This window comes from Natrix helvetica, assembly GCF_964273705.1.
Source record: "Natrix helvetica genome assembly, chromosome: 1".
NCBI lineage: Eukaryota > Metazoa > Chordata > Lepidosauria > Squamata > Natricidae > Natrix > Natrix helvetica.
Window position 1 is genome coordinate 218213540 of NC_138548.1, and position 27264 is coordinate 218240803.

At 44.7% G+C, this 27264-nt stretch overlaps 1 protein-coding gene across 2 annotated transcripts in view; it reads right to left on the bottom strand.

Moving 5' to 3' along the window:
• Positions 1–22131, bottom strand: part of CACNB3 (calcium voltage-gated channel auxiliary subunit beta 3) — a 52560-nt gene extending 30429 nt beyond the window's left edge. Inside the window, exons 1-2 of one of the 2 annotated variants that reach the window (XM_081939735.1) lie at positions 22031–22131; positions 2368–2490 (exon numbers count right to left, since the gene is read on the bottom strand). In XM_081939735.1, the coding sequence (XP_081795861.1) occupies positions 2368–2490; positions 22031–22072 (165 nt within the window). In that variant the 5' untranslated portion in view covers positions 22073–22131. Of the gene's footprint in view, positions 1–2367; positions 2491–20307; positions 20577–22030 lie in introns of those variants that run through there. The other variant, XM_081939734.1, reaches the window with a different exon arrangement.
• Between the last annotated feature and the right edge of the window lie 5133 nt (positions 22132–27264).

The window sequence follows — 27264 nt, forward strand, 5'->3', positions numbered from 1 at the left end:
ATTACAGCCAGCTTGATAAGGAGGCGCTGGCTGCCGTTGCGGGGGTAAAACGTTTTCACCATTATCTCTATGGACGCCCTTTCGCCCTAGTTACTGACCATAAGCCCCTTCTTGGCATCATTGCCGGGGACCGCCCAACTCCCCCAATCCTGTCACCTCGCATGTCCCGCTGGCTAGAATTTCTCTCCGCGTACTCATACTCCCTTTCCTATAAGCCCGGCGGGCACATTGCCCATGCGGACGCCTTGAGCCGCTGCCCCTTGCCTCTTCCATTGGAAGATCCGGCCCCGACACACTCTATCTCCCTCATTTCTGATCTCACCCTGCCTGTGTCCGTCACGGACATAGCTCAGGCGTCCCGCACTGATCCGTTACTGCTACGCACTATGGCCGCCGTATCTCGAGGATGGGCAGCCTGCTCTCATGACCCACTCTTACTGCCTTTCTTCCGCCGACGTTTGGAGCTCTCCATCATGCAGGATTGCCTCCTTTGGGGCTCCCGCGTGGTCATTCCTTCCTCCCTGCGCAGCGTAGTGCTGTCTCGTCTCCATGACGGCCACCCCGGCATAGTCCGCATGAAGGCTCTTGGCCGCGGCTATGTCTGGTGGCCGTCCATGGATGCAGACATCACTTCCTATGTCCAGCGCTGCTCGGCCTGCCAGGGTGTCCAGGCAGCCCCTCCTACCTCGCCGCCCCGCGAATGGGAGCCACCTATGGGCCCATGGAGTCGGTTGCACATCGACTTCATGGGTCCCCTTGATGGTCACTCATTTCTACTCATTGTGGATGCCTGGTCAAAATGGGTCGAACTCTTCCCAATGACCAGCACCACCTCCAAGTCCACTATCCGCGTTCTCAATGCTCTTTTCACTACTCACGGCCTGCCCGATGTCATCGTTTCGGATAACGGGCCCCAATTCTCTTCCTCTGAATTTCTCGCCTTCCTAACCTCGCTCGGCATACGCCATGCCCCCGTTTCTCCACATCACCCTGCCAGCAATGGCCTGGCGGAACGGGCCGTACGCTCGGCTAAGGATGCGTTTGCCCGCATGTCCGCCCTTCCATGGCCCGAGCGCATTCATACATATCTTCGTTCCCAACACACCACCCCTTGCTCCTCCACGGGCAAAGCTCCCTCTGAATTACTCATGGGCCGCCGCCTCCGCTCTACCTTAGACCGTCTTAATCCTCTTTTTTCCATTCCTCCCTTCACCCCCTCTACCCCCCCAAGGGCTTTTCTGGTGGGGGAGGAGGTTTTCGCCCGAAATTTCGCAGGGGAGCCCAAGTGGGTACCGGGAAGAGTCACCGAAGTAACAGGGCCCTGTTCTTACAGGGTCCTCCTCCACGATGGGAGATCTTGGCGGCGGCATTTAGACTTGTTGCGGAGGCGACCGGCAGAAGATCCAACGCACGCAAACCGCGGACTGCCACAACCAGGCCCTGCCAACGCCGCCTGCCGGCCCGACTCTGTTCAAAACCCTGTCTCCGATTCCGCGCATCGCCCTCCCGGTGCGCTGGTTCACTCACCTGTTCAGTTGAATCCATTCCATGGGGTTGGACCCGCCGAAGCCGTTCCTCCAGCTATTCGTCATAGGGGCGGAGCGGACACTCCTTCCACCTCGGACGATGCGCCATCTTCGCTTAGGCGTTCCCAGCGCGTGCGCAGACGCCCAGGCTATCTGGACGATTACGCATGCGCTATCCGGGGGAAAGGGGTGTTGAGTTCTGCCGAGCTTGGCCAGCAGAGGGCGTTCAGGGAAGCCCTCTGATTGGCCTAGGCGCGGCTCCAGCCGGCGGGAGAATTGTCGAGTTCTCATTGGTTAAGCCGTCTGACAGCTGCAAGTATAAATAGCTGTCAGACGGCCCGCGTTGTGTTCCTGTCAGCTAGTTGTTATTCGAATAAACCTGTTGGACTGACAGTCGCCTCAGACTCGTTATTGCGAATATAACACCTACAGCTTCTCTTCATAGTTGTCACATGATCTCACAGCTCTACTGCTTATGATATTTTTCTTTCAATCAAATTGTAATTCAGATTCATTAGGGCTACTAGGAATTAATCTGTGCAAACAGCAGCTTTTCGCATTGCCAGTAACATTCTACTCTGTAGCTGTTACAACTTCCTCTGTTTAGCTGATCCACTGTGGCTTGAAGGAAAAATAAGGCAGAAAGAGTGGGAAAACAGAGAAAGATGACAAGTGTTTTAACCAGCTGGGGAATTTCGTAATTGGAGCAGAGCAACTGAACAATAAAAAAACTGGACTGCAGTATACTAACTTGCACTGTTACGGGGGCAATCATTCTTACCTGATGCAACCCTCTATCTATCCTGAGAAAAACCAAGATTATGCCCATTCCCTCCATTACCTTGGCTTTTTCAAGCTGCTGCTGAGCCTGGTTCTCCACTTCGCGCTTCACCCCTTCACGTTCCTCCTCTAGCGACACGTCGGAATCCAACGATGGGCGGCTAGTGTAGGAATCAGCAGAGCCCTGGGGTAAATGCAAGAATATATATTTTATATATATATATATATATGTCTGTGTGTGTGTGTGTGTTATATTTTTACTGATAAATATATAAAGGGAGACTAGTATAGATCTATTTCGAGCTAATTAGCTCTCATCAGCTAGCCATACCCTTACTGGGATTTGAACCCGGGCTGTATTATATCTTAGGCAGGAGTTTTAGCCATTAAGCCACGGGCTCACTTCCTTATCAGTTGCGCCAGGGAAATAGGTATGTATTTAGGCATACCAGGGGTTGTAACACAAATACATACATATATATATATATATATATATATATATATATATATATATATATATATATATACATACACACACACACACACAAATACATATACATATACATACATACATACATACATACATACATACATATATACACACTAGTCTCCCTTTATTTATTTATCAGTACAAATACAACACACACACACATATATATACACATACACACACACACTTTATTTATTTATTTATTTATTTATTATTTATATATTAAGAGCCGTGGTGGCGCAGTGGTTAGAATGCAGGATTGCAGATTAATTCTGTTGACTGCCAGGAGTTCGATCCTGATCAGCTCAAAGTTGACTCAGCCTTCCATCCTTCTGAGGTCAGCAAAATAAGGAGCCAGATTGTTGGGGGCAATATGCCGACTTTTTAAGCACTGTGAAGCAGTACATAAATCTAAGTGCTATTTTGGGGACTGGAGATTAGAATTCACACTGGCTCTTTGGGCTTTCTACCTGTTAGCCCAATGAGTTAGCCCGGACAAGAAGAACAACCAGAAGCGTTAGCTCTGTCTTTATTATAACGTTACATCAGCAGATTATTGCAAGACTAAATGTATTTTCCCCTTCTTTCCTTTTACTCTCTGGAAAACGAGAGAGAGTCCCTTTTGAAATGTTTCCTGTACTGTGCTTCATTCTCTATTTTTCATACTAGGTTGTCCAGTCTGTGCCTCTCCATCCTATCACCCAAAGATATTCCCACATGCCATTACACTATTCAGTAACACAGCTGGAGTGGAGATCTCAGCTACGGAGATATTTTACACTTTGAAATTAGTCTCAAACCTGCATTACTAACTACAAGAACCAAGGCAGTGGCGGGATTCAGCCAGTTCACACCTATTCGCGAGAACAGTTTGTTAATTTTCTAAGCAGTTTGGAGAACCGGTTGTTGGAAGAAATCTCTTTTTGTTTGTTGTTTTCCACTTTACAGGGCTAATCTTGTAAGGAAGGCAGGAAGGAAACATTCTGGTGTTGTTTCTAGCCTAATCTTTATTGCCCTGCTTACAGAAGCTGCCTCTCCGGTTAACCCTTATTACATTGTAACAGCTAAGGAGAAACGCCCATCAACGTGAGTGATGTTGAGTTGGCCACACCCAAACGGTCACATGGCCACTGAGCCCCGCCTACCCAGCTGGTCATTAGGGCCGAGAACCAGTTGTTAAATTATTTTAATCCCATCACTGAACCAAGGGTCTTAGAACCCTACATCCCCACTGAGATTTGAGCTGCAGTTCCTAATGCCAAATCTTAGAGGCTACTGGATACATGAAGGATTTGGGTTTTGATTAGGTTATAATATTCTGGGGTGGAGTTATGAGGTTACCATTTGTCATTTGAATACCAACAAGTGGTGAAAATGGTCTATTAAAATGTTGAAATCTGAAATCTCTACGTTTAACCAGGACTAGCAAGTGTTTTTCCACAATATGTTAAGCTTACTTAGTTAACTTTGCTTCATTTGATGTGGGAATTTTTGGGAAATATTATTTTTGGAAACCCAGCTTATTTCATTAGTTTGTGCTTTGGTATATTGTACAAACGCAGAAAACTGGTTAAGTCAGCAACAAGGTTAAATGTATATAGAATGAATGCAGCCATTCCTCAAAGTTTCATTCACAGATTTAAAAAGATACTTTTGTAAAATTTAAAACAAGCTTCTTTTCATACTAAACATTGTCAAAAAAAATTCCATCTTCTATAGTATAGAAAGCACTGGTGGCCCCTCCTCTGGGATTTATTTACCACTGGTAGTCCTTGAGTTACAACAATTCATGACCATTTGAAGTTACAATGGCATTGAAAAAAGTGACTTATGCCCATTTTCCACACTCACAACCGTTGCAGTATCCCTGTGGTCATATGAACAAAATTCAGACACTTGGTAATTGACTCATATTTATGACGGTTACTTATGATGGCAACTGAATCACATTTATGATGTCCTGGGATCCCGTGGTTATTTTTTGCAATCTTCAGACAAGCATAGTCAATAGGGAAGCCAGATTCACTTAACAACCGTGTTAGTCATTTAACAACTGCAGTGATTCACTTAACAACTGTGGCAAGAAAGGTCATAAAATGGGGCAAAATCAATTTAACAATTGTCTTGTTTAGCAACAGAAATTTTGGGCTCAATTGTGGTCATAGGTCAAGGGCTACTTCAGTGGTGGGAGTCAAATTCTTTTACTACTGGTTCTGTGAGTGTGGCTTGGTGGGCGTGGCTTGGTGGGCGTGGCAGGGGGAGGATACTGTAAAATCTCCATTCCCTTCCCACTCCAGGGGAAGGTTAGTGCAAAATCCCCATTCCTTCCCGATCAGCTGGGATTCGGGAGGCAGAGAATAGATGGGGGCAGGGCCAATCAGAGGTGGTATTTACCGGTTCTCCGAACTACTCAAAATTTCCTCTACTGATTCTCCAGAACTGGTTAGAACCTGCTGAAAACCACCTCTGGGCTACTTGTACTATCTTTTCCTATGCTTCCAATGAATATGTTTCCAATCAGGGCTTATATGTGATATGCCTGCAATGAGACAGCCCTGCCTATTTGATTATTTTGTCCCATTTGTTGCAGGTATCTCCTCAGCCCTCCCTGACCATTCACTCAGACTCAGATTGGCTCTTGGGTGAGAACAGACTGACTCCTACCCCGTAATAAAGCAGCGAGGTGCAACTGACATAGTTGTGTTTGTGAAGTGGCTATAATCACACCCATTTGCACTCACATTCACTCTGGCTGCCTTGAATGGAAAGCCTGCAATTGTCTCAGATGTCAATGCAAACAACGCTGAAGGCAAAATAAGACTGAGAAAGGTAGAAATATAAAGTCACGGTAATTTGTGTTGTGGTATAACATTGCATACAACCACTGGAATAGTATAGGAATTGCTGCAGCTTTGCTCCTATTTCCAGTGGTGGGGTTCTACTGGTTCAGACAGGTACAGGTGAATCAGTAGCTCCAACTATCACCTGGGAGCGAATCGGTTCGCTCTGACTTTCATCTGGACCCGCCTGCCACTGCACTATACTCACCTATATATTCCCTTTTCTGAAGCCCAGTTGATAGACGCAGCAGAGTGGAATGCCACACCTCAACTGTTTTCCTCTTCAGCAGTAATGTGGAAGGTGATTTCTCTGTAAACTGCACACGCAAAGCGCACGCTTAGCAAACTGGTTGTTTAACCAGTAGGATCCCATATCTGTCCTATTCTATTGTCAGGCCTGCAGCCATATTCCTTTTGGATCTTCGGCCTGCCACACTTTCTATTATTCCACTATGCCGTTTCTATTGTGGGAAAATGGGAGGGGGGCTTGTACGGAGTTAAATGCTGTGTAGCAAAATAAAATTCCTTTTTAGAAAGCCAAGGTCATTCTTTGTCTCTGCACCTCCTAATTCAACATGTCCCAAAGACTGAATCTACAGTGCCCTCCATCCTTTTGATGTGCAATCAGTAGGCAATAACAAAGGCTTACCCTCTATGGCTGTTATGGAAAGGATCTGGATGAAGCCCTTTGAACACTTAAACGATCTGCTAGATAAAGGCTTCTCTGTCAGTTTATGGCACAGTGTTTATTTCCGTTTCTTAGCCGAGGCAGCCAGCATGGAAGCGAACCTTCCATGGTCATGTGGCCAGCATGACTATATGTAGAGGTGCAGAGAATGCCATTACCTTCCCATCAAAGTGGTACCTGTTTATTTACTTGCATTTGCATGTTTTCGAACTGCTAGACGGACAGGAGCTGGGGCAAGTATTAGGAGCTGAAGTCATCCTGATACATGGAGCTCAGGTCTTGAACCCGGGCTGTCAGCTTTCTATTGACAAGTTCGATGCTAAATTCTGTCCATTATTTTATTAATTTGCCAACAATTATGTTCCTGTGATCAAACAGCTAACCTTTCCACCACACTATAGCATTTGGGTGTTATGAAAGCATTCTCTGCCTGCAATATCCTCCTCAAAACCTATTTGTCCCTAACCCATCCTTTGGCCAAGCCCCAGATTCTAGGTCCCACATTAATCCACGTAACACCATATGCTACTTACAACAACTTTATTTCTCAAGACCCTTCAGTTTCCTTGTCCTTCTCAGGGTGTTTTCTTTTTTGTGGAGTTTTCCTTTCTTACAGGAAGAGTCAACAGGCATTTACAAATAAAATTTTGACATGTGCCATGTACATGTATGTTAAACCAACAAAAATGCCAAGGACCCATTTGGACAGATTATTTTTTTAAAAAATATGCCACTTATCAGGGGTATCAGATTTAAGGAGCATTTGCTGATCTTGAAAGTCAGGAGTGCTTTTTCAGTAGAAGAAGTTGAGATAGCAAACATCAACGGTGAGGCCACCAAGAAAAAGCATCCCAAAATTCTACCTGACAACATTAATAAGCAATGCATATGGCATATTTAAAATATTCAAAGCATTTGAAAAGTAGTAGTAATAATTTATAGGGCCACTTTAAAATACTCAAAGCATCTTAAAGGATATAATTTATTTCAATAATGAACTGGGCTGTAAATGGAACATCTGTTTTGGAAATACATTCTGGTTTAATGGATGTACTTTAAAAAAAAGTAAGGAACTTGGGGCCTTCCAGTTATTGCAGGACTCCATGTCTCTCAGCAGCCTCAACCATACTGCAGTAACCAGAGAGTGACAAAAACAGTAAGCTACTGGTACAAATTGCTAGACAATTCCAGGTCTTGGTAAGGAACTCCAAGTTTCAAAAGAAGTTGAGAAAAGAAAACATGTGATTTGCAAATGTTAAAACAAACCCTATTGCCAAGAGGACAGACGCCAGCACTTATTGTTTGAGGGAAAATAAAGTATGAATGAAAGCATATATATATATATATATATGTCCCAGGATAATGTTGCATGATGGGGACCAGGGGTTTGATCTCTGAGCTTTTGGTCTCATGCCTAGAGCTGAGGTGGCCAGTGGTTAGAGTGCAGTACTGCAGGCTACTTCTGCTGACTGCTAGCTGCAGTTCGGCAGTTCAATTCTCACCGGCTCAAGGTTGACTCAGCCTTCCATCCTTCTGAGGTGGGTAAAATGAGGACTCAGATTGTTGGGGGCAATAGGCTGACTCTGAAAACCACTTAGAGAGGGCTGTAAAGCACTGTGAAGCGGTATATAAGTCTAAGTGCTATTGCTAGTGCTATGCTGGAGCTCATCCTCAGGGAACATCCTTCTACTGGAATGCACATTCAGGAGAGAGAGAAGTTCCCCGATGATGGGCTCCAGCATGAATCCGAAAGCTCAGAAGACTAAATCTCTGGTCACATTGATCAACCCATATTGGGTCCTGCAAAATAAAGCATTGTTGTGGTAAATTCTGTGCTGTGATAATGAAGCTCTCTTTTCTACCATGACTTAACCACAGGACATTTCCTTTGCTAGGAATCTAAAATTACATTTCATATGTGGAGGCCAAAGTGTGAGGCCAGTCACTCACTGTCTTTGCCCACCCTACCTCAGAGTGTTGTTGTGAAGAAAAAGAGGATGAGTACTATGTGTGTTGCCTTGACCTCTTATATAAAAAGAGAAATCTAAATCTAACGAACAATTAAAAACTTGACCAAGCGAAAACAGAATTCTAGCAAGAGGGAGGTACTGTTGGGGCAGAAATACTTTGACTCCATTGCTACCTCTGGACAGAATCAAACTTCTTCAAATGAGACGTGTTGCAACTTGGGAGGTTCTTCTCTAGCTCCTTGATCAGCTGGTGGAGGCTTTGGCCAGAGCAGCCTTTGCAGAGCCTTGGCTGGTGTACCGATTCCACCTCTTTTTGGAGCAAGAATGCTCCATAGCAACAATGACTTGTGCTTTCATCACTTTTAAGTCTCAAAACATTTGCTCTCAACTCTGTTTTTGAAGACTGCTTGGAAACTTTAGTTGAAGGTGGTCTTCCTGCTGGAGGGTGCTGAATGGACTGCTGATAGATTCCCAGGTATGATTCAAGTGCTATTGCCAACCCTGCATGGTTTGGTTCCCCTTTATTCTTTGGAAGCCTATTTTCTTTCAACAAAATATACCCTGAACCTTGGACGTTCTATCTAGGAATGGATGCTTCAAGTAGTATGAGAAAGGAAGAGTTGGGTTCTTACATATGGTCCTTCTTAAGGTTTATCCCTTGGTTACAGAATGAGTTGCTAGAAAAGATCTAAAAAGGTCATCACTTCCAGTTCCTGCAGGCGACGGACGCACTGTCCGCCACTCGTCTCCTTGGTGGGCTCCGTAAGAAGCACAGGGGGCCTTGGAGGCGGATCGCTGGAACCCCCTGGACTCGGCGGCAGCCAGCAGGGGTGTTTTTCAGCCTCGGTCCAGGAGCCGGGGAGCAGAGGGGGGGCATGGTACAGCTTCGGGCTGTCCACCCTTTCGCCGAATGGGCTCCGGGAGGAAGGAATTAATCCAAGGAAGAGCAGCTGAATGCTGGTGGTGGGGGAACCATCCTGATCTCCTTAATCGTCGTTAAAGGATAAGCAGCAGACTATTGCAAGTTTGTGTTCAACTTATTTGAAACTGAAGATTAGAGGGGGGTGTTTCTTCTCTTTACCACCACCCCCGTCGGATTAAGCGGCATTCGAATTAGCTCTCTCTCTATTGGAATGGAGAGAGAATAAAGGCTGACTCGTCACTTGAACTAGCTATGTGAGAAAGATTGCTATCACAATTGCAAGAGATGATTGCTGAGCTGTTCTTTTAAAAAAACTTTATGGAGATCTCCGCTTTTCTCCCTGTGAAAGGAAGAGCCAAGATGGCCCCCTCCCGTCTTTGTTTTTGCACTTACAAATGAAGTCTGCCTTTTGAAACTACCTTCGGGGAAAAAATCCCTCTGGTATTGTTTTATTACCCACTCTGAGGAAAACCTGGACCTCTCCTGTTACGTGGTCTTCCTGGACTTTGATTATTTGACTTTCCCCTTTCTGGTGTGCCTCAGTGCCTTGGAACTGTGAAGGAGAATTAACTTTTCCCTTTTGGATATGCCTGCCTCCTTGGAACGGCACAGCTGCGCACTCTGCTGATGCCATTTTCTTTGTAAAAGACTTATACCATCTCTGAACTCAGACAAATGGGGCCTAAGAAACCACCAACGGGCAAGTCATTTTTGGCTCCTGCGTCTGCCACCTCCAGTCCAAGCATGCAGCAAAGGAAAATTACTTCATTGTTACAAGAAGAAGGGTCTGGAGAGAGCTCAAAAGAACTATCTGTTACCCAAATGTTTCAAGAAAGAATGAGGGGTCAAAATAAGTTGAAAAAAGAGGTGACAGATCTTAAAGATGAACTCAGAGGTGTTCAACATCATATTTCAGAAAACAAACAGAGAATTGTGGTGTTGGAGGAGGGGGCGGCTGAACTGGGGGAGGAGGTTAAGCAGTCTGGAAGGGAAATGTAGATTTGGAAAACTTTATGGCAAAAATAGAATTTGAAAGAATGTTCCTTTTTCTCAGATTCCAGAACCTACCAGAGACAGAAAATGAAGACCTTAAGGATATTATGAGTACAATTTTAGCAGAATACATTAAGATAAATAAAGAACAATTGTGATGGGATATGGATCTGGTTTACAGGATTAATTCAGCATATGCTAGAAGTCATAATGTTCCAAGGGAGGTACATGTTAAATTTCTCAGGAGGACCACAAGGGATGAGGTGCTAGGGGCCGAAAGGGAGGGACCACTAAAATATAAAGATGAAGAAATCACCATTCTTAAGCAAATTCCGAAAAAAATAAGAGAAATAAGGAGGAAGTATTCCTCCTTATCAAAGAAATTATACAATAAAGGAGTTTGGTTTAGATGGTTATTGCCAGAGGGAATGTTGATTTTTGGGGAGGGAAATAGAATTAGAATTAATACAGTGCAGGAGGCTGAAGCCTTCATTAAAAACACTTTTCTCTCCTAGAGGACGAACATAGGGAAGGTAGTGAAAAGGGTAACAAGGTACAAGATATGAAGGAGGGGGGGCTGTGGCTCCACCTGGGGACAGGGAGGAAGGAGCAATATCGAAAAGGCTCAGGTCACAAAAATAAAAGTATTTGAAATATTTGCAATTGTTGATATACTAGAAAGTGACAACGGAAAAGATGATTGAAGACATGATTGATACAATGTAGAATAAGATTCTGTTTTTTGCCTATCTTTTATACGTTGTTTTTAATATTGTAAAAATTGTGAGATTTGGAGGGATTTCTACCACTAGCATGGGAGCTGCCAAAATTTTCTATGTACCCTCTTACCTTTCCCCAAAAATGTTTAAAAACCAATAAAATTCTTTAAAAAAAAGATCTAAAAAGCTCCCACATGTTTGATTTTTAGGAAGGTGGTGAAATTGATCTTGTTTCACTAGGTGTCTGATGTTTGAGTGGCTATTTGTGAAGCTACTTTTCTGTTGGGTTACCTTTTTTATATTTCATTTTAATGGCATTGCATTTTGACTATATTTTTTTTTAAACAGAATTTTATTGGTTTTTTAAAGAAAATAATCAGGGAAAGGGATAGTGGGTGAGGTTACAAATTTTGACAGTTACATTATGTAGGAAATGGCCCTCCCCCCCATTCTCATACCTTTCATTTATTAATATATTAAGTTGTTACTATTTAGTAATATTTTGTCAGCATATAAACTTTTATCTTCAAACAATTTCAATCATTTTATATCTAACAGATTTTCTAGTTCATTTTTGTGATCTGAGTTTTCTCGATGTTGCCTCTTCTCCCCCCTCCAGCAGAGCTCCGGCACCTCCCGTGTCCTGTATATCCGGTGTAATGTCATCAGGTTTATCTAGGAGGATTTTATTTTTTTCCATGAAGGCCTCCGCCTCCATAGTTGTATTAATTCTAACTCTCGTGTCCTCCCAGAAAGTTAGCATACCTTCTGGCATGAGCCATCTGAACCACACCCCTTTCTGGTATAGTATTTTGACTATAATTTTGATTTATATTTGTGAGTTATAAAAGTACCGCTTTTTGGATTGTGAACCACCCCGAATCTTGTGAGAGAGGAGTCTTCGAAGTCAATTAGTTAGTCAGTCAACCAAATGCCATAAGAGTCCATCTAGTACAAGGGCCGGCAACTTTAAAACACTCAAAGAGCCATTGGGACCCATTTCCAACAGAAAAGAAAACACCGAGAGCTACAAAGGTCCTAACTGGAAGCCCCCCGTTCAATTCTGGAGCTGACCAGTCTCCTCCTAGCATGGGGTCCTTTTTCCTCTACCTCTCCTAACTGAAAGCCCTGTCAATTGTGGAGCTGACTGGAAAACCCGCTCCCCCACCCAACCGGAAGATCCTTTCAAAATTGTGGCATCGACCGGCAACAGGGAGCCACAACAGAGGGATGAAAGAGCCACATGCAGCTCCAGAGCCACGGGTTGCTGACCCCTGATCTAGCATGATTGGAAAAATGTGGCTGAAAATTTGGGAGGGAGGTTACAGATGGGAGCTTTGTTTCTGGGATGACTTCTATGCTCTTCCCAATCCTTAAAACCATCCCATACCCTGGAAAATGGACCAAGATAATCATGCCAATATCTGACCATGCTATTGCCAAATTTGACACCTGTGTATTAGATGACTGTATGAGGGGCCACAGGCAACAATAGGATCACCTGTGCTTTAGTAGGGATGACTTGGTTCATTAATAAATAAATAATTAAATTTATCAGCTGCCCAACTCTCAAAGATTCTAAGAGGCTCACAACAATCAAAGACATTACAATAAAACATTTAAAAAATGTAAAAAGATGGCAAGCTCAATGAAATGAGAGATTCACTTTCTCTTGTTGAAGAATCAGCTGAATGGCCAGGTCTTCATGGCTCTTTTAAGCAGTAGAGTGTGGGGGCTTAATAAATTAAGGAGATTTACATTTGTATTATGTTTCTGCCATTTATGTTTTCACAGATTAAGATCTGGAACAAACCAATAGCAGCAAGACTATGCACTTATTCTTGGTACTATCTCACAGTTTCTGCCAGACGATTATCTTATCTTTCCTCAAGAATTGAAAAAATGCATTTATGGGACACTGCATCAAAAATGTGAGCCTTCAGACATGCACTTTAGAGAAATAAAGCAGGGAAAGTGAAGAAGAAGGGTGAAGTTTCCCCTCTCTCGTTCTCTCTTTCTTTCTCCCATGAAGCAATAATCTCACCCCTCCCTTCTTATACCCAACTTGGCGTAAAACTGTTCAGTACAGCACTGAATGCCAGCCATTGCTCCCCCCACTTTTTTTTTAACTGTGGGCATGGCAGCTTCCTCAAGGGAGGGGAAGGAAGACACTCCCAGCAACAGTGCAAGCCACCTTGGAAGGGCAGGCTCCAATGCCAGGGTCGTGACTGAGTGAATGACACACACTAGCTTCTCGCTGCAAAAGAATCAAACCTAGGTTTAGATGGAAAAGTACTGTAATGAAGATGTTGCTTGGAGAGTAGATGAGAGGTAATGCTGTTAGTTTGAGGCTGCTACACAAGGGACACATCCCTGTAACTAAATGTATGAATCTTTGCAAGAATCCCACAGAGCTGGTCAAGCAGGACAAAGAACTAGTTTCTTTTTGGTGTAACCGGGAAACATTTTTTTGTTTGACCATGCCCCATTAAAGTCTAAGTGCAATATAGATTTATATTACCTGAAACCAAACCCTTGAGAAAGTTTTCTCAATTCATGTCAAGAAAGGGCTTGCTTGCTGAGGTGCAGAAGGTATGTGTGTGCATGAAATCCTCAAACTTTTCAATCCATCCATCCATCCATCCTCCCTCTGCTGCATAGCACCTGCCAATTTAAGGCAATTCCCTGTCAAATAAAATAGGGCTGAGCAGAACATGCACTCATAAATACTTTTTCTGCAAAACTTGGCTTTATCAAGCCACTATTTGCTCTGTTTGGGGCAATCCAAGATCCCACTACAAACAAACAAACAGAAACCTCAAATCTGTCTACCCTGGACATATTGATAAATAAATCTTATTGATAAATCTCCCCGTTTCAGAAAATAACTTAATCCCATAGACATAGAGTCATGTTTTACAAACTTTATCAAACTGCTCTCCCCTTGGGGGGAATAGACAAACAGTACTCACTGAGCTGTCATTAGTAGATTCCTTGTATCTTAGGAAAGAGGGCAGTTGCCTAATCATCAGTCATCATTGGCCTCAAAATATTGCATCTCCTCCTACTCAGCCATGAAGACCGTACACTTCTAACCCTAACCCACAATAGAACTGATGACCCCTATCATTGCAACACCTTGTGTTGATAAAGCAAGGGCTGAGTCAACAATAAGGTACTCAGTGGGGAAAGTGTCTTAGACACAGAATGTAGCAACTTAAACTCCCCTGAAATTGAGCAACTGTTAGAGCATCCTTTCTATTACCATCCTGAGTTTTGTGTAAAAGGGAACCAGGAACCAAAAACTACGTACAACAAAATGTGATGGTGCAGCATGCTATACGTGAAGATTCCAGCTATTCCCTCTTGAGTTTTCTATTTTCCTTCCCTCAAGAGTTAGTTGGCATTCTGCAGCAACTGAGCATGCTCAATTCCCCATTCCTCTACTCCCTATTAGGCTGGTATTTCCCACTTGTGCATGTCTGGTGCTGTTTTGACATTTGCAATGGTTGGAGCTCCAAAGCTGGCCTTAGAAGAAGAAGGGTTTTATGTTCAAATGTAGGGGCACAAGGGAGAATTGCAGTCAACATCTGAAGAACCGGCAAAGGGAATCCGTGCAGGATTTGTTCAAAGACAAGGAAAAAGATGGGAAGGGGCAAAGGAGTTAGCTGAAGATCCCTGATGGTAAGAACTGGGAAGCATGAAACATCTTGAAGCTTAGTGCTCTCTTGAAACATTCTGAAAACCAGGCTGACTCCAATATGTAAAGACGGAATGAGAGACGTTGAAAATTGAGATTAATAAATCTTATCATCCCAGCAGCAACCAAAGCTGTAAGCTCAGCCTTTCCCCATTCAGCGAAAAGAAAGCAGAAAAGTGGCAAAGTGAATGGATGCCAGCTCCATCCAAAAGAAATTATGACCCGCTTCCCTGTCTCTTCTGTTCCATCTGCCTTAGCTCAGTATGCTTTGCGATACACAGACCTTCAAACAAGTGTTTAGTTTCTGGTTCTCCGACATGTCACAATTGCAAACCAAGCTGACCTCAAACTTCAGATTCCTGGACGGACAACCCAACAGTCCTTCGCAAATGCTGCTCCCAATACTCTGTTAAATGAAAACATTTGCAGACTATTTCAAGATCGCAAGAGCCACCCCATCTCCCAGGGTGGGAGTAAAAAGCAGTGCCGTGTGAGCTGCAAACCACCCATTACATGCACATGAACGGAACACAAAGCTCCTGACAGATGTTGTTTCTCTTTCCCTTTTACACAAAAGCAGCTTTCTTCCTTCGGGGTTGCAGTGATTTTGAGCTCCGCCAAAACAGCTGGTAGGGAGAAAGCTACTTTCCTCCACTCCAGGCTAACAGCCTCCAAAGCTGCATTTGTTTATTTAAAGATGATCAGAAATTTATCATATGTCAGGGCAGCCGAATAGCATGAAGACAGGCAGTTTACCTTAGTACAGTGATGGGATATATATTCTGGTGATCATACGGTATTTGTATTCCCCCCGTCCCTCCCAAAGGGCATTTATGCTTCAGGTCCAAAGAAGCTGGTTGTGTCAGGAAAATATTTTCTGCTCTCCTTCAGCAACAAAATGCTTTTGCCCACCATGTTTTGCAAAAGCTTGATAAAAGCCTATTTTGGAATACTATAGGGCACACTAGAGTGCTCCCGTTTCCTCTGACCCCTCTTCCTTCTCTGTCGGTATGCTTTTTCCTTTTTTTCAGAAGTGTCTGCTCAATCTCTGTGCAAATGCAGTGTGATGAAGATCCAGAACTGGGTTTCCCCCCCCCCCAAAAAAAAATATATTTTTCATCCCCACTGGATATTCTGTCATTTGGGCATATGGAGAGTGTGAAAAATTTAAAAAGACTGTGGTTCACACAAGGTATTTACGCTCATTATTGAATCCATCTTCTTTTTGCTTTGCACAATGCATTAAACCCCTTAGTACAATGCATTAAAATATGCATCTTAATTATACGCAAAAACAACCAAGGTTTAAGGCTAATGAAGCGTGTTGTGTGAAAGCATCTCTTGGAGTTTTACCCAACCTTCTTTGTTGCGAACAAAACCTTAATGGGAATAACCTGCCAACCTTTTCACACGCACAGCAGAGGAACGAGAAAAGATGATGAGTCGAAAATAATTCTTTAAAACCAAATTTGTGTTGAAGCTGTCAGAAATCAAGTCCTTTGTGCTGAAGTCCCACTGCTTTAGATGTGCTCTGTAGCAGGATAGGTGGAGCCTGAAGAGAGACTAAGAGAGGAATCAGCCTGAAGTCCTTACATTCCCACAAGTGGTCAAAGTCCAGACTCTCTTGAATTTCATTAACTCTTATCTAGCTCCAATTTAGTACTGATCTTAATTGACTAGATTCTTGGGTACAGGCATGACCAATAATTAATTGGAACTTAACAGCATGGTCCTGACATAACAGAATAACAGAGTTGGGAGGGACCTTAGAGGTCTTCTAGTCCAACCACCTCCTTAGGCAGGAGACCTTATACCATTTCAGGCAAATGGTTGTCCAGTGTCTTCTTAAAAACTTCCAGTGTTGGAGCATTCACAACTTCTGGAGGCAAGTTGTTCCACTGATTAATTGTTCTAACTGTCAGGAAATTTCTCCTTAGTTCTAGGTTGCTTCTCTCCTTGATTAGTTTCCACCCATTACTTCTTGTCCTGCCTTCAGGTGCTTTGGAGAATAGGTTGACCCCCCCTTTTCTTTGTGGTAGCCCCTTAGACATTGGAACACTGCTATCATGTCTCCTCCTAGCCCTTCTTTCCATTGAACTAGACATACCCAATTCCAGCAAGTATTCTTTAAATGTTTTAGCCTCCAGTCCATACTTATAATGTTGGGTGGCTGGGATAATTCTCAGGGCCTCCACAGCTACCATGGTCAGAAGCTCACTCTTTCCTGTTTCTGGAAACATAGTTCTTCAGCATCCTGAAAGGCCTGTGCTCAAAATTAGAATTAAGGTTTTCTACTTCTAGAGGTGCCCGTAGGTTTAAAAGCCCCCAATCTAAAATCCTTAATAGCTATACCTATGTAGTAATGGGAGAGAGGGGTTATCTCTGGTTCCATTTGTGCTGTCACAGCTGCAGCTACGGGCAACCTAAGAAGACACTTAATGTGGGCAAAAGAGCTTAAAAGGCAGGCTGTCAAAGAGATACAAACTCTTTCTCTCTCCTTTTATCTTGCCACTTAGCTGAGCTTTATTCTGATCTCCACTGTCTTGACAATCCTTAGATTCACTGTCACTCATTTTATTTATATATATACAGAAGCTATATATATATAAATAAAATGGCATAAAATGGCTATATATATAGCACCATTTTATGCCATTTTATTTTTTATTTTTATTTTTTATTTATATATATATATATAAATAAATAAAATGAAGACTGCAGCTCTGGCCACGCTTTAAGCCAAAAACACCAGCCTGAGGATGGCAAGTGAGACTTCTATTGAGATTGTCAATCTTACATGGGAAAAGACCCAAATACAATAAGATAGATATTTTATTTATATTATAATATAAGGAAGATTCCTTATTTTGAAAGCAAATGCAAATGACAGCCAACCACCTGCTTTCCCCAGAGAATACTAAAAGCAAATACTACAAATGAGGGATTATGGATTACGATGAGGAGTAGAAACTCAGAAGGCAGGACTGGGCTCTTTTTTAATGTATTTTTTTTTCCTGAGCAATTGTAATTGGACAGGAGAAGACAAACACAGGAAGACAAGAAACCATCTTCAAAGTATTCATATCCAGAGTCATGAACCTGGCCCATCGTTTGCTCCTGTACCAGCTATTTTATTTAATTTCCCATTACACTTGGTGAATTCAAAATGACAGGAGGAACGGCTGTGATTGTGATCCAAGGCACTCAAATTCAATTTATCATCAAGGCTGTTTGTCCTGTTTCTGGCTTAACCCCTCAAACAAGTACACAGTACACATTTTGGTAGTGTAGTGGATCCAGAAACCTTCACAAATTAAGGATCTTCCAGATTGCCCAGGTTTTAACTCTCTGTACTCCCAACCATCAGAGCCACCAGGAATGATGGAAGGCAAGATAAGAACATGGGTCTATTACGGAAAACTCCCACTGGACCACCAATCCAGTCATAGGGCCCGAAAGGTTTTCTGGGTCCAGTCATTGTTTCTCAGCCTAATTTGCTCTGCAAGGTTGGGATTCTGCAAGAAGATCAAAGGAGTAGAGGAAAATCATATAGTCTGCCTTCGTGTTTTGAAGGAAACTCTAAATAAAGGAGAATATTTGTAGCTTAGGGTTGAAATGAGGGGTCCCTGCTGCTCTCTGAGCTTGCTTGTTTTCTTGCAGCCACAAAGGTGGTTTTTTTTTTCACATTTCGCTTCTCATCCAAGAAGCTTCTTCAACGGTTCTGAAGTCAAATATCTTCAAGGAAAATAAAAGAAAATCCAGTTGCCTTTTGAAAAACCATCTTTGGGACAACCATGACCTGGATGACTGAGAATCTCCACAGGCATTTACGTGCAGGTATTTCATTATCCAAACTAGGTAACAATTACGTAGCTAACTAGGTAACACTAGCACAGATGATGTTATGAAGTTTGGGTAACGAAATATCTGCAAGGAAACAACCAAGCTCAGCAAAAATCTAAATGTTATTTGAGTGGTATATAAACACTATACTCAATAATCATAAATTGAATAACAAAACTTAAACAATCAACAAGTTTATAAAAAGAATAAACAGAATGCCAATTTTCTCTGAATTTAGAAACCTGATATTAGCATTTAGGAATACTTTTCTCTAATAATATGATGCCTCTCAAAAAAATTTTTTACTATAGTTCCCATGATCCTTGATTCATGATCTTATTACTTAGAATTTATAATTGCACCCCAAAATATCTGACAGAAACCACGCTACTTATAGAGAAGGAAAAGGTGATGACCCTCAATTGGCTTTTGACCTTGCATCATCTGCCCAGTTTCTATCTAAAGAAAAAGACCCACTTCCCTTTCTCTCATTTTCTTGAGATAGATCATAATCAAGGGGAAGAAGGGGAATAATAACTCAGTAGAATCTTCAGAGACAGTTTTTGATTTTGATAAGGCGCCTTAAAAACGGAAGGTGAGGGTGGGGGGAGAAAATCACAACTCACCCTTTGAACGGGCAATGCATCTCTCCCATCCCTCCAGCTCAAGCAGAGCCTTTGGGAAATGCCACAGCCCCCCACGACCCAGTTCCGTCGTGCCATCTGATCATCCACCTCCCCCACTGGCTCCCACCCACACATCTGAAAGCAAAGCAGATGCGCCTACTGTGGCTGCCTGACCCCAACCTAGAAGGCAGGAAGCCCCAAGTCTGGAGATGATAAGAACAACTCTGCCCACCCCCCCTTGCAGGAAACCCCAAACCCCCAGGGCTCCCCCCCCCCCCCGGTGATCGCTACTGCTGAACTGGCATATCGGTGGAGACTTCCTTGGGCATCGCATGCTCTCTCCCTCCTATTGTTATTCCCAAATAATCTCTCTTCTTAACCATATCTATCACTCGCGCACTCCCACCCAGGATTTCTGAAGCTATTTCTCAAGCTCTCTCTCTCTCTTTCAGAAAGGGATTATCTTAAGGGAGCCACTTTGGGAGCAACTGATGTTTCCCCAAAACAGTATAAAAGAACTTCAACTGGGCTGCCTATTTATATGGACTACACTACCCTTTCTGCTCCCAGCTTTAGAAAGGCAGAAAGCACTTCCTTCACAAAGGTGGGATGTAGAACATGTCCAGATAGGAACACAACACATCTGTTCAATGCCCGCCACCCTTCTGAATGGGCTAGAGCACATACGTTAGGCTCACCAGCCAAAAGATGGAGCTGTTTGGAGAGAGCTGTTAATGCACTAGAATCTCCAGGACTGGACCACGTCCAAATGGCTCATCTACCCACAGCATTTCTCTTCTGCTCCTTGAGGAAGACTTCCAGACCAAAACTATCTACCAGTCTTAGTCCAACCAAACAATGCAATCCCTTCAGTCCCCGTCTATTTCTTAGGGATTCTTTACTACCGATCTCTCCATTACGAAATATTGTCTCTTGATTTGGGAAGCCAGTCAAGATGGTCCCAGTAAATAAGGAAATACTGCTCCTCCTCCCAGATGCCCATTTAACCCAATCCCCAGCAACCGTGCGATGAACTTGTGGCAAACCATGGCACCCCCCCGAGGTTCCTTAGTCCCAACTTTCCAACAGACCTTTTCAATAGACCCCAGAGATCCTCACCCCTCTGCAACCAACTAGGAAGAGGCCAAGTTCTTTTAAGTGGGCGTCTCCCAGCTTAAAATAGACCCTTTCTCTCAGCCTGTCGACTTACCACTTCAGAGTCTTCGAATCCATGGAGATAGGAGTCGTCATACATGGGGGAAGGAAAGAATTGTTGAGGAAGCCAAGCCGAGAGGGAAGAAAGATAGGAGCTCTTCCAGATGGACAGAGGTCTACAGCTGTGCCCCCTGCCCTAGTTGGGTTAGGGGCAGCAGGTGGCTGGCACACAGTGGCAAAGCAACTCAGCCTGCTATCGATCTGATTCCCCCACCCTGGATGCTCTCATTCTCAGCTGAGCAGCAACAGCAAAAACAATAGCGCCCACCCACCAGCCCTCCCTTGGGGGCAGGCACAGAGACAGGCAAGTAAGGAGGGAGGCGAGGCAGGCAGTGGCATCTGGACAGTGCAGCTCTATCCACACTTCCTTATAGCAACACCGGAAGATGTAGGGCTGGGGTGCCAGGGGGCATGAGGCAGCAGGACACAACAAGGAAAGAGCTGGCCATGAAGAGGGTTCTTGGAAGTGTGGAACAATCCCACCGGATGGGAGGAGAAGTGTAACCACACTTTCCAGCAAATGCATCCCCCCGTTTGACTGCTTCCCAAGAGTTAAGTGGGTACCAGACAATTTACCAGAGAGATGCAGGAAAGCATACTGAGACATCCAACCTGTGGGTGGGTGGGGACCTCTCATGGGGTTACCTGCTACAATAATGCAAGGTGGGCTGCTCACCACATTCCTAGTCTTCATGCCAACACAGCCTTTTCTGTAACCTTTGACAATCTTGAGAGGCATCCTTGGACAGGTGCCTTGATTCCTACTTCACCAATCTACTTCTTCTCCCTCACTGCATTGGACAACTTTTACCATTCCCTAGAGGATGGGAGCTACAGTCCAACACTTATGGACATCACCAAATCGTGGAAGACTATAACCCATTTTACTTTCGCCGAGATCTTCAACTCTGCATGAACAATTGCACATGCAGGATCCAACCAGATTTCCACCTTTACCTATGTCTTGACCCTACCAACTCTGGGATAGACGATGCCTACCCACCTGCATTGGGCTGACAGAAATGAACACGGCTGGCAGGGGCAAAGAGGGGAGGGTAGGACTTGGGCAGGGAATGGGCCAGATGGGGATTTTCCCCCTGCAATCCCCCAGGCGCTGGTTCCATCTGCCTCTTTTGACTTCAGTGCCAGAGCTGCTGGCACAACCTAAATCTCCGCCCCACGCCCATTTCCCATCCAAAGTTGTAGAGCCGTCCAATATATTTGGCGAAGGAGAGGTTAACACCAGCTTTTGCAAAAAAAACGAGATCCGATCTCAGCGTCTCTTCACACTGTCTTCTAACAGGAGTTTTCACCCTATTCCCCGCTGAGATTTTTTTTTTTTTTTAAAACCAAACACACATCATCGGAATGCCGGGAAGGGGAACCATGATCGAAAAGAGAGGGGGAGAAGGGGAAAAAAACCCAGTCCCTCTTCTCCTGCTCCCAGACGTCTCCTGCCCATCATTCCGCCAGGCAAGGGCTCCGGTTCCGCCAGGAGTTGCATTCAGGGCGGCGGGGAATCTGGGGGAAGAGGGCTTAGGCAGGACCGCCCGCGCCCGTCCTGGTGCTTAGCAGCAGGAGGAGAAAACAGAGCAGGGAGCCAGACAGGGAGGAAGAGGAGGAGGAGGAAGAGAAGAAGGTAAGAGGGGTTGAGTACAGCGTGGTGATAGGCGATGGTAACGGCGGCGTCGGCGGCTGCGCGGTGTCTGTTAAGTTACCTCGTTGAGCAGGAAGGTAGCGCTGGAGTCAGAAAAAGACATAGACAGACGGGGAGGGAGCCGGCCGGCCGGCGAGGCCCGGAGTGCGGTGCCAGCTGGGAAGGAAGGAAGGAGGGAGGGAGGCGCCCCCCGCCCCCGCTGCTTTCCACGCCGCGCCGCTCCCAAGCGCCTTCCTCGCCCTCGCCTTCTTCTCTCTCGCTCTCCAGATCCAGCGCCGCGCGCGCCGCCGCCGCCGCCGCGCATCCCTCTCCGCCCCTTTTCGCTTCCCCCTCCTCCCGTTACGCGCCGCTCGGATAACGAGGGGGGGACGGACGGACGGACGGGGGACGTGCCAAGCGCTAAATAATCACATTACTCCGGGGGAGGGGGAGAGGGTGCGCCCAGCCGAACCCGTTGAGCTCACTTCGCGAGGCGACGGCGGCGGCGACCCGCGCCTTTTCCCGCCGTCTCCGCTACCCACCCTCCACCCACTCCGTCTTCACAGACGGCTCAGCCGGGACCGTCAAGAGAAGCTGCAGCTGCGGTGGACTCTTCGGGCGGCTTCTTCTCGGATGCTCATCCAGCAGAGATAGCGGGAGGGAGGGCAAGATTGTGGCAGCCCAAGCGGCTCACCCACCCACCCTCCTTCCTTCCTTCCATCCATCCATCCATTCCCCCAACACACACACTCCAGCCAGCCACCCGCCCTCGCTCCCATCCCCGCCGCATGTTCTCAGGCTTTCGTGTTTGGTCTGGGATCCCCGGAGCTCAACCAACTCGGGTAACCGATTTTCAGGGATCCAGAAAAATCTTAGGCGGGGATCAAATAAAGTGGCAGTTACTGAAAGTTAAATGCAGAGGGTACGTCCACTGGATGACTGCTAAGCATCTCCACACAACAGGAAATGGGGGGAAAGCCTCTCATGTTAAGTCAGATAAATGCATTTTTAGGTACTTGGACCTACCAGAGGGTTTCTCTCCCCCCCCCCCCCCGGAAGTGATGATGTTTTTTTTTCTGAATCCTGCTTTGGCCCAGTAAAGTGATTCACTCAGAAATGTCCCTTTATAATTCTCCCCTTCAGATCTTCAGTATCCATTCCCCTTCAGCCTCCTTTTTGCCAGCCTCCTGCTCCCTTTGGTTGGCCTATCTCAGAAGCTGGTTCTGAAACCAGGTGGGATTTTTGGCACTTGAACAGCTAGATTTGAGAAAGATGGACAAGAATAGGAGGCATCATATCCCTGGCTCTCTTGAGAGAGCAGCAGATGTGACACAAGTGAATCTAAGTGGAAGGCAAGCAAAGACACTATACTGTTGCCTTGGGGGGGGGGGGAGCAAAATAAGGAAGCATTTAGCTTTGTCACTATCCTAGCACAATTTGATAGGAAAGAAGGGAGGGTGCAAAACAACTGTTGTGACCTTCTGTCGTTTGGATATTTTGGGCTACAACTGTACACATCCTGCGTGGCAGTGGGTGAATGGAAGAGGCAAGACTCAGGCTTCAGCAACAACAGCTCTTTATTAAGTGACAATTATGTACAATCCAGCAAAGCCTCTGTCTGGCAGCACCCCTTTTATAGGGAGCTGTCAGACCTCTTGACCAATCACATTTGAGTATCGTTCCCGTCCCACGGTGTGGGAAACTACCACACTGGCTGTCAGTATGTAACAACTTTATTCGTCAAAGGGCATTTGCAATACATAAAGCGTTGGGTGTTGTCCTGGCAAACAGACTGGAAAGGCAGAGCATCTGTTTGGGTTCTCTGCTGCTGAAGAAGCTGTGAGCCACAATGGTAGCCAAAGCCATCTGCCTGCTTGAATCTGCCAATTACCTCTGGGGCCCAGTTCACTCTGCCTCTCTTGAATTCGATTCTCTGGGGTTTTGCGGTTCCACCACCCCAGCCCCAACCCAGGCTCTGGATTAATTCCTTCCAGTCCTCCTCCTCATTTCCCACCCAGCCCAAGAGACCATGGCACATTGCCTCATTGAGCAGGAAGATGCTGGATGTGGAGAGATGCAGAAGTGGCTGCATCTTTGCTGGAGGAAAACAGCACAGATTGCTGCCCTTCCATCTCCAACTTCCTCATGAATCCAACCTACTTCATAAGGCAGATGTGAAGCCCAGCTCACATCTTCTGCAACGGGAAGTGTGCAGTTTCCAAAAATCAGGGCCACTAGCAAATTTGTACCTGGTTGCCAGGAGGAAAATGGCCAGCTGCAAACACCTATTTACTAGAAGACAAACAGGCAGGATTTATTCCCCCCCCCCCAGCAAATCCTTTCTAATTCTCAGATTTGCTTTCTACTGCTACTCTTTGCCTTATGACACCATGCAGAAATATCTCGTTAGCTGATAGGCTCTTAGAGGACCCCATGTGTCATTGCAAAATCAGCTATGCATCCTCTTTTAGCACCCAACATTACAGATTTATCCATGCTATTCAGTGACAATTCTGAGACTTCTAAGAAAGCTGGAAGAAAGACTCTTCAGGATTATGGCTTCTGGAAGGAATAGTTCCCCGAAGAGGGGTGTTTGTTTTCTCTGCAACTTGTTTCCTGGATCTTTGGGCTGACCAGAGTGGCTGCTGGGAAGGATGACGCAGTGGAGCAATTGGTCTTTGGACTGGAATTAAGCCCAAGAAGAGATAGAATCTTTTGAAAGGATCTCTTTGATTTTGAAAATTGCTATTTTTAACAGCAAGTACTGAAAATGGCAAACCTATCAGGCAAGCAGTCAAGATCTTTTGACCTGTCTCTGCTTTCCTCAGTTTGCTGGAATGTATCTTCTCTCCATCCTGTCCACAATGGGCAAAATAGGATATGGTCACCTTCAGTGGGATAATATTTAGTCACCAAGAATCAAGTAACACATGGAGGGAGGGGCAGCATAAGATAAGAGATGCCAAGAGCATCTCTGAGAGCTAGAAAGGGGTTGCTGGAAGTAATCCTGCCTGCCTGTCTTCCAGTAAACTAATGTTTCAGTCAGCCACATTCTTCCTGGCAGCCATTGTGTGAATACAGAATTCATCAGGGCAATTTTTTTTTATGAGAGAAACCTGCAAGAAAATCTGAAAGGTGAGATGGTGGATGCAACCACACAATCTATTGGAGACGGTGTAAACTCTTCTTCTTTTTATTTTTACTGTTGCCCCAGATGCTCTTGTCATCCACAACATGATCTCAGAATTCCAGATGTGACCATCAGACTGTGAGACCTCTGCCTCCGATGGCAGCTTCCATGCAGCAAATCTGGTTGACCTTCTGAGACTTGGCTTGAATCTTAAGCAGCAAAACATTTTTGGGCAGCTGGTGGTATGTGCAATCTATGTGGGATTATTGGATTCTTCCAAATGTGTGGAGCCTATCGCCAATTTTGCAACCGCAATCTTGCATCCTGAATCTTAGAAGCATTTTAGCTGCAGTTCAACTCTTACCAGGCTCAAGGTTGACTCATCTTTCCATTCTTCCGAGGTGGGTAAAATGAGGACCCAGATGGTTGGGGGCAATAGGCTGACTCTGTAAACTGCTTAGAGAGGGCTGTAAAAGCACTGTGAAGCGGTATGTAAGTGCTATTGCTATTACATATCTATGTGCAAATGCCTTGTCTTATGTTTTTCATTCCCCTTTACTGAAAACACTCTCCTGCTTTTTCTTGTTTTCTTTCCACTCTTGTAGGAGTCAAAACCCAAAACCAAGCAGTGTCCAGCTGGTGAGATCAGACCAAAAGAATATTTAGCTGGTTTATGCAGCAAGCCAGATTTGAGGGGCAAAATGTGATGTGTAGGAGGATGTGAGAATGTAGCACTAGTTGGAAACACCTTGAAGCAAAAGGTGTCTCTCCTTCATGATACTGGGAAATGATATAAAGTGTTCCTAACAAGTGCTATCTTCACACTGACCTATGCTCAGCACCACATTTTGTCCCTCAAACCTGACTCATTGCCAAAAAGGAGAATTGGAAGGACCCGAGCTTGTTTTCCTCTTTTCGGTAATTTCTCAGCTGTTTGCCTCCACCTGCTTCAGGCGCTTGCCTTCTTTATCTGCTTCATGAGTCACTTTCACAAATTCTTTGGCTCAGAAAACCCCGTGGTTTCCTCTCTTTTTTTCAGCCCCAGTGAATTTTCTCCCCATACAAAAATTTAACAGTTCTTCTGAGATAAAATAAAATACCTAGGCAATGTCAAAAGTTCAGTTGTGTTGACTAAGTAGTAACTATGGTTTACTTTATAGTAAACCATATATTTATAGGGACACCATGGGTCAGTGGCTAAGACGCTGAGCTTGTCGATCAGAAAGGTTGGCAGGTTGGCGGTTCGAATCTCTAGTACCGTGTAACGGAGTGAGCTCCCTTTACTTGTCCCAGCTTCTGCCAATCTAGCAGTTCAAAAGCACGTAAAAATGCAAGTCGAAAAAATAGAGAACACCTTTGGTGGGAAGGTAACAGCCTTCCGTGTGCCTTCGGTGTTTAGTTATGCAGCCACATGGCCACAGAGACTTCTTCGGACAGCACTGGCTCTTCAGCTTTGTAACGGAGATGAGCACCACCCCCTAGAGTCGGGAACAACTAACACCTATGTGCGAGGGGAACCTTTACCTTTAACTATGGTTTGTATTTAGATGAGAGATGATAAGGAAACTCTAGGCTAGAGTGGGGAGTCAATAAAGCAGCAAAAACATACAGATATTCTTTCCAACTCTTTTACCAACCTTTTTAAAAAAAGCTTTTCTTTTGCATGTATGTGGTGCGTGTGTGTTTCTGACCTCCTGTTGTGTTTTATTTGTGTGGGTCACTATGTGACTCAAGATCAGGATTGACGTGAGAGGGCTTAGAACAGAGCAATCAACAACATTCCAAGTCACTGCCCAACTGCTGCTCCTATAGGATGGATTAGAGAACTTTTTTTTCTGGAATGTTTTCCACTATAGCCCCCAGCTAGACCTGGCCCACTTTCAGAATCATCTGAACCATTCTGTTTGATTTTCAGAATTATCCTGCTGATAGATGGACAGGCAGACACAGATAGACAGAACCCTGATTCCTTTTGCATACTTTTCTTTCAACATTCTGGCGAGTTGAAAGGAGCAGGAAGCATTGTGGAAGAAGACAATGATAAACCATATCTGTATTGTTGCCAAGAGAGTGATATGGATGTAGTCATTAGAAGTTAACCTGAGTGAGTTTTTCTCTTTCATTTTTTATTCATGGACTCAGTTTTTTCCAAGTCCATAGGACTCCTGCCAATTGCTGATTTGCTT